At 47.6% G+C, this 7,814-nt stretch overlaps 1 protein-coding gene across 1 annotated transcript in view; it reads left to right on the forward strand.

Annotated features, from left to right (window-relative positions):
* SYCP1 (synaptonemal complex protein 1) overlaps positions 1–7,814 on the forward strand; it is a 149,262-nt gene extending 141,448 nt beyond the window's left edge. Inside the window, exon 5 of the mRNA XM_077484458.1 lies at positions 7,671–7,814. Within this exon, the coding sequence (XP_077340584.1) occupies positions 7,671–7,814 (144 nt within the window). The remainder of the gene's footprint in view (positions 1–7,670) is intronic.

A 7,814-nucleotide genomic window follows, 5' to 3' on the forward strand; every position in this document is an offset into this window, starting at 1 on the left:
GGAAGGAGCCCCTCAGTCAGCAGCAGCAAGGAGGCGGGGACTGTCACTGTCCTAAGTCCCTTCGGGTGGCAGACAGGGTAGGGTCAGCATGGCTTCAGAAACTGGTATTTCTTCCCCCAAAATCCAGGCAATTGCAACCGGGTCACCTGCGGACTGCGCAGTTCCCATGGACACCCTGACGGCGGTTCTCAATTTGTTCATTGCCAAGATGGAGGAAAGAAAGGTACATTAAAAAGGCCCCTGCCCCCCCGTCCTCTGGGGAGAGCACGGGTCCTGCTGACGCTGGTGACCTCTGCTCTGTCTTATCAGACGACGCTGACCAGGAGCGTTCTGACAGTGAGGATGAGCCCCCGTCCGGGTCCGGGCACGACAAAGCGCTTGTTGGAGCACTTATCACAGCTGTGAGTGATACCCTGAAGATTCAGGAGCCAGCGGATCCCTCTGCTGATGTACCGGTCCCTTTTGTGTCCCGCAAGTCAGCACGTTCACCTAAGGTGTTCCGTATCTGACTTATTTTGACAAGTTCATTTACAAGGAATGGGGTCTCCTGCAACGGACCTTTTCAGCCCCCAAATACATGGCGGTGCATTACCCTTTTGAGGAGCGCCTTCTCAAAAAATGGTTGGCTCCTCCGGTCGTGGACCCCCCAGTATCCAGGTTAAATAAAGTAATGTCAGTACTAGAATCCCTTTAGGACCCAGCACAACTCACCTGACACAGCCTGTGTCTGGGAAACAACAGTGATTGGCCAGCTCACGTTTAAATCACCTGTATCAGCATTCAGTCAGTGCTCGTGTTAGAGTTCACTTGTGTTTGAGCCAGCTGATATTTGCTGTGTCTTTCGTGTTTGACCCGGCTTGTTTGACCCTCCTTGCTTCTGATTCGGTACCGTTTGGACTCTGATCTACCTGTGTATGACCCAGCTTGCCTAGACTACTCTTCCCTGATTCTACTAGTACCCTCAACTGCAGCAGTGAACCACAAGGTCCAGCAATCATCTATCCCCATCTACAGCAGTGAACTACAAGGTCCAGCAATCATCTACCTATGTCTGCAGCGGTGTACTACAAGTCCCAGCTGACCAGCTCTGCTTAGACCTGCTCATGGTATGTGCTTTGAACTCTTCGTATAATCAGCACACCTGAACTGTTACTTGTTATCTGCTCCTAGCCTGACAAGTAACCACGATCCTGGTTGAGGGGACTCCTGCATTCAAGGATCCCACGGACAGGAAGACTGAGTCTGTGGCTCGTTCCTTGTTTACGGTGGTGGGGTCAGCCGTGCGACCAGTACTGGCATTCGCACTTGTGTTGCAGACACTGACTGAGTGGGCAAAACTTTTCCACTGCGAATTGGGAGAGCAACACGCTTCCCCTGTCTGCGTGGAACTAGCAGACCAACTAGTGCAAGGCCTTAAGTACATCTGTGACGAGGCCCTGGATACTCTCCCTCTGTTATCCAGGGCTTTAGTGTCAGCTGTGGTGCTGAGGAGCCTAATTTGGCTAAAATGCTGGTCTGCTGTCCAGGCATCCAAAAAAGCCCTGACGGATCTTCCTTTCCTTGGCGACAGGCTATTTGGAGCCTCATTAGATTCAATTATTAAAAATGCCACCAGTGGTAAGAGTACTTTACTCCCACAGGTCAGGAAGGCTAAGGAGCCACGCCGTAGGCAAGGGTCCTCTTTTTCCGCTCACAAGCGGCTTTTTCGTCCGCCCGGAACTTCGATAAAATGTCCCCAGCCCGACAGGACGTCCACGGATGGTCAAAAAATGTCCCTGGAGCCGCAAACCTAACAAGCATGCGGATAAAAGAGCTACCGCATGTAGGTTTGCCCCCACCCATGTCCCGGGTGGGGGGTCGCCTTCGGGAGTTTGCAGCCCGCAGGTCCTCCCGGTTATCCGACTAATGGGTCTGCGATCTGATTTCTACAGGCTAGAAGATAGAGTTTCTCTCTTGGCCGCAAAACAGTTTCTTCCCCTCCAGCATACCCGTAACCCCGGCTCGCAGGGAGGCCCTCTTGGGGGCAGTAAGGGATTTGCTGAATCGCGGGGTAATTGTACCGGTTACGGAATCGGAACGCTTCCAGGGATTCTACTCAAATCTGTTTGTGGTTCCCAAGAAGGAAGGTGTACATCCGATCTTGGACCTAAACGCCCTCAATCACTTTTAAAAAGTGCAGAGGTTGAGAATGGAATCAGTTCGCTCAGTAGTCGCTGCACTCCATCAAGGGGACTCCCTGGCCTCCTTAGACATCCAGTCCAGGATGCGTACCTGCACATACCCATATGCTTCCGGCATCAAATGTTTCTGTGGTTTGCAGTCGGGAAGCCCACTACCAGTTTGTGGCTCTTCCTTTTGGTCTGGCTTCAGCCCCCCGAGTCTTTACCAAGGTATTGGCTCCAGTTTTGGCATTGCTATGGCAACGTGGGATCGCGATCGTGGGATACCTAGACGATCTCCTCCTGAGGGCATCTTCCGCCTCAGAATTAGAGGAGGATGTGGTGATCACCATGCAGAGACTGCAAGAATTTGGGTGGCTATTGAACCTAAAGAAGTCGGTGCTTGTGCCGACCCAGCATCTTGAGTACCTAGGCTTGCTGCTGGACTCCAGGGAAGCGAGAGTGTTTCTCCCTTCAGACAAGCTGCAGACTCTGTGATCCGCGGTAAAACTGCTGATGAACCGCAAGTGGTCGTCGCTCCGCTTCTGCATGCGAGTCCTGGGACTCATGGTAGCCTCCATCGAGGCAGTACCTTATACCCAGTTCCACACCAGAGTCCTGCAGAAGGAGATTTTGACAAAATGGGACAAATCTCAGTTGTCCCTGGATCGAAAGAGCCAGGTGAGCCAGTCAGTCAGATACACTCTGATAAGGTGGTTGAGGTCCCCGGTAATTCAGTCTGGAAAATCTTTCCTTCCTCTGAAATGGACGGTGATCACAGTGGACACCAGTCTCTCCGGCTGGGGTGGAGTGATGGGGGTTCAGTCGGCTCAGGGCCTCTGGTCAATGGAAGAATCCAAGTTGCCGATCAATCTACTCGAATTGAGAGTGATCAGGCTGTGCCTCTCGAAATGGTCAATGAGACTGCAAGGGCGTCCGATCAGGATCCAGTCAGACAATGCCACGGCCGTGGCATACATCAATCACCAAGGGGGAACAAGAAGCTCAACTGCTGCACGGGAGGTCGCTCACATACTTCCGTGGGCAGAGCGACACGTACCGGCCCTGTCGCCGATTTACATCCCGGGAGTGGAGAACTGGCAGGCGGACTATTGAGTCGACAGATGCTGGACCCAGGAGAATGGGCATTGCATCCAGAGACTTTCAGCTTGCTGTGCCTGAGGTAGGGCACACCTGACGTGGATCTGCTGGCCTCCCATATCAATTGGAAGGTGCCAAGATTCGTGTCCAGAACAAGAGATCCATGGGCCGACGCGTCAGATGTGCTGGTGGCTCCATGGAATCAGTACCAGCTCATCTACGCCTTTCCTCCACTGAAACTGTTACCACTTCTGCTTCACAGAGTGGAAGCCGAGGGGATTCCAGTAATACTGGTTGCCCCAGATTGGCCTCAGCGTCCTTGGTACACAGACCTGGTGCGTCTGGTGGCAGACGCCCCCTGGCGACTGCTGTTGCGAGAGGACCTTATGTCTCAAGGTCCGATTCTCCATCCTGCTTTACCATCGCTGGCTTTAATGGCATGGCTTTTGAGAGCCAGGTGTTGAGGAACTGGGATCTGTCAGACTCGGTGATCCCAACTATGTTGAGAGCACGGAAATCTTCTTCTCGGAAGATATACCATCGTACCTGTAAGGCCTACATCTCCATGTGTGAGAAGGGATGACATCTGCGCTCCTTTTCTTTATCTAGGATCCTGCTGTTTTTTCAGCAAGGAGTAGACAAGAAATTTGGCATTAAGCACCATTAAAGGGCAAATTTCAGCCTTAGCTGTCTTTTTTCAGCGACTTCCTGGCATATCACTCCTTAGTGAGTACCTTCGTTCAGAAGGTATGACATATAATCTCTCCAGTGCGTCTACCGTTACCCCCTTGGGATCTGAACCTGGTGTTGTTGGCGCTTCAAAAACCGCCATTTGAAAACATCAGGGAGATTCCCTGTTGACTCTTTCCCAGAAAGTGGTCTTCCTAGTGGCCATCACATTGGCCAGGAGGGTTTCGGAACTGGCGGCCTTGTCTTGCAAGTCGCCCTATCTGGTTATCCACAAGGATAAGGTGGTGTTGCGTCCGCAACCGTCTTTTCTTTCCCGAAAGTGGTCTCGGTTTTTCATATCAATGAGGACATTGTATTACCACCTCTGTATCCTAAGCCGAAGCACCCTAAGGAAGTGGCCCTTCACGCTCTGGATGTGGTTTGGGCTCTTAAGGTGTATTTGTGCCATGGCTCCCTTTCAGGAATGTCAGACTCACTGTTTGTGTCCATGACTGGGCCAAATAAGGGCATGGCGGTCTTCTCGGCCACCATTTCCAGGTGGATCAGACAGATTGTAGTACAAGCCTACGCCTTGAAGGGTCAGGTGCCCCCCTTTCCGGTCACGGCCCACTCCACAAGGGCAATCGGTACGTCTTGGGCCTTCCGTCACCTAGCGTCTGCCAATCAGGTGTGTAAGGTGGTGACCTGGTCATCTGTCCACACGTTTACCAAGTTCTACAAGGTAGAAGTCAGTGCATTGGCTGATGCCTGTTTTGGCTGCAAAGTTTTGCAAGTGACCCTGTAGTTGCAATTGAATATGCAATACAGTGCCTTGCGAAAGTATTCAGCCCCCTTGAACTTTTCAACCTTTTGCCACATTTCAGGCTTCAAACATAAAGATATAAAATTTTAATTTTTTGTGAAGAATCGCCAACAAGTGGGACACAATTGTGAAGTGGAACGAAATCTATTTGATAATTTAAACTTTTTTAGCAAATAAAAAACTGAAAAGTGGTGCGTGCAAAATTATTCGGCCCCTTTACTTTCAGTGCAGCAAACTCACTCCAGAAGTTCAGCGAGGATCTCTGAATGATCCAATGTTGTCCTAAATGACTGATGGTGATAAATAGAATCCACCTGTGTGTAATCAAGTCTCTGTATAAATGCACCTGCTCTGTGATAGTCTCAGGGTTCTGTTGAAAGCGCAGAGAGCATCATGAACACCAGGTAGGTCCATAATACTGTTGTGGAGAAGTTTAAAGCCGGATTTGGATACAAAAAGATTTCCCAAGCTTTAAACATCCCAAGGAACACTGTGCAAGCGATCATTTTGAAATGGAAGGAGTATCAGACCACTGCAAATCTACCAAGACCTGGCCGTCCCTCTAAACTTTCAGCTCAGACAAGGAGAAGACTGATCAGAGATGCAGCCAAGAGGCCCATGATCACTCTGGATGAACTGCACAGAACTACAGCTGAGGTGGGAGAGTCTGTCCATAGGACAACAATCAGTCGTACACTGCACAAATCTGGCCTTTATGGAAGAGTGGCAAGAAGAAAGCCATTTCTCAAAGATATCCATAAAAAGTCTCGTCTAAAGTTTGCCACAAGCCACCTGGGAGACACACTAAATATGTGGAAGAAGGTGCTCTGGTCAGATAAAACCAAAATCCAACTTTTTGCCCACAATGCAAAAGGATATGTTTGGTGTAAAAGCAACACAGCTCATCACCCTCACACCATCCCCACTGTCACACATGGTGGTGGCAGCATCATGGTTTGGGCCTGCTTTTCTTCAGCAGGGACAGGGAAGGTGGTTAAAATTGAGGGGAAGATGGATGCAGCCAAATACAGGACCATTCTGGATGAAAACCTGTTGGAGTCTGCAAAAGACCTGAAACTGGAACGGAGATTTATCTTCGAACAAGACAATGATCCCAAACATACAGCAAAATCTACAAAGGAATGGTTCACAAATAAACGTAACCAGGTGTTAGAATGGCCAAGTCAAAGTCCAGACCTGAATCCAATCGAGAATTTGTGGAAAGAGCTGAAAACTGCTGTTCACAAACGCTCTCCATCCAACCTCACTGAGCTCGAGCTGTTTTGCAAGGAAGAATGGGCAAGAATTTCAGTCTCTCGATGTGCAAAACTGATAGAGACATACCCCAAGCGACTTGCAGCTGTAATCACAGCAAAAGGTAGCTCTACAAAGTATTAACGCAAGGGGGCCGAATAATTTTGCACGCCCCACTTTCATTTTTTTATTAGTTAAAAAAGTTTCAAAAATCCAATAGATTTCGTTCCACTTCACAATTGTGTCCCACTTGTTGGTGATTCTTCACAAAAAATAAAAATGTTATATCTTTATGTTTGAAGCCTGAAATGTGGCAAAAGGTTGAAAAGTTCAAGGGGGCCGAATACTTTCGCAAGGCACTGTATATGTTTTCTGTTTTTCCTTAAAAAACACAGTACTGTTTATGTTTATGTTAATGCACTGTTGCATTACTTCCGCAATTTGGTGCGGACCCCTGTTGAGTATACTCCCGGTGGTTTTCCACGCACTGTTGTTTTTTGTGGGTAAAGTTTCACTAGTTCCCACTTGCCATGGGGGGATGAAGTTTTGTGCTTTTTTCTCACCCCTTGTTTGGCACTGCTTGAGGACGTCCCATTTGTTACAGAGAGGAGCTGTGTCGGTCGGTGAATATAACAGAAAATAGGATTTTTTGTAATCGCCATAAAATCCTTTTCTCTGTAATTCACCGACCTCCTTTTATCTTTACGTTATACTGGAGGGTTGTAGCCCAAGGAACCGCCCCCTGAGCAGAACTAAGAGTTCTGAGTGTTGTGTTACAACTATGCTTAGTGTTATCCTAGTGATAAAGCTAACAACCCATTTGTTACAGAGAGGAGCTGTGTCGGTCGGTGAATTACAGAGAAAAGGATTTTATGGCGAGTACAAAAAAATCCTATTTTTCCTCTGCTTGGGCAGCCTAGGTGTAGCATACAGCCTGTCATTTACATAAATAGCTGTGTTCCACTGTACATGTGTATACAGCGGTGTTATAAACACGAGTACAGAGAACAGGCCCATATGCTTGTACGCTGTACTTTTTTGTTTTTGTTTTTTTGTTTTTTAAATGTAGCCTTGCCATATACACGAGTACAGCGGAGCACAACAATGAGAGGCTGTACTCTGTACCCAGTGTGTCACTTGACTGACCTATGGTATGTAATAAAAGGTTAAAAAAAACAAAAAAACAAAAAAAAAACTGCTTAACATACAGCTGGGGTTGTCCAGGGTGGAGGGGGTCAATAGCTAGTTTGTTGCTAAGCTCCACATTCAGCTGGCCATATAAACATAAAGGTACAGTATATGGAAAATCAGAGAAAGCAGTAAAGTATTTCATTACTTCAACACATTTGCTAAGGCCCCATTCACATATCGCAATTTGGGATTTGCAGGCAGAATTGCTTTGATTCTGCACCCGATCTCAAATTGTGTTGCACAATGGGCTGCAATTTCAGCAAACCGCACCTTCACAAATCGCATGAAGCTTATCACTTGAAAAAGAAGCAGGAGCTTCTTTTCGGGTGACAAACACTCATAGGACAGTCCGTTTAAATGTGATCACGGCCTAAATCTGACCATTATATTGGTTATACCAATGTAAAATGACAAAGTCCAATAAAATACCTGTTCAAAAATATGTTTATGTTCTTTATATGATTTTATTGTAGAGAATGATTATTGCTTTTGAAGAACTCCGAACTCAAGCTGAGAATTCCAGACATGAAATCTATAGCCAAAGTATAAACTTGATTTTGTCTTTATTTTTATTAACACATATGGCTGTTTTGCTGGTTCTCTTTTATGTACTATAA

This window comes from Lithobates pipiens, unplaced genomic scaffold (assembly GCF_037356315.1).
Source record: "Lithobates pipiens isolate NorthernLeopardFrog02 unplaced genomic scaffold, aLitPip1_a1.2 Scaffold_16, whole genome shotgun sequence".
NCBI lineage: Eukaryota > Metazoa > Chordata > Amphibia > Anura > Ranidae > Lithobates > Lithobates pipiens.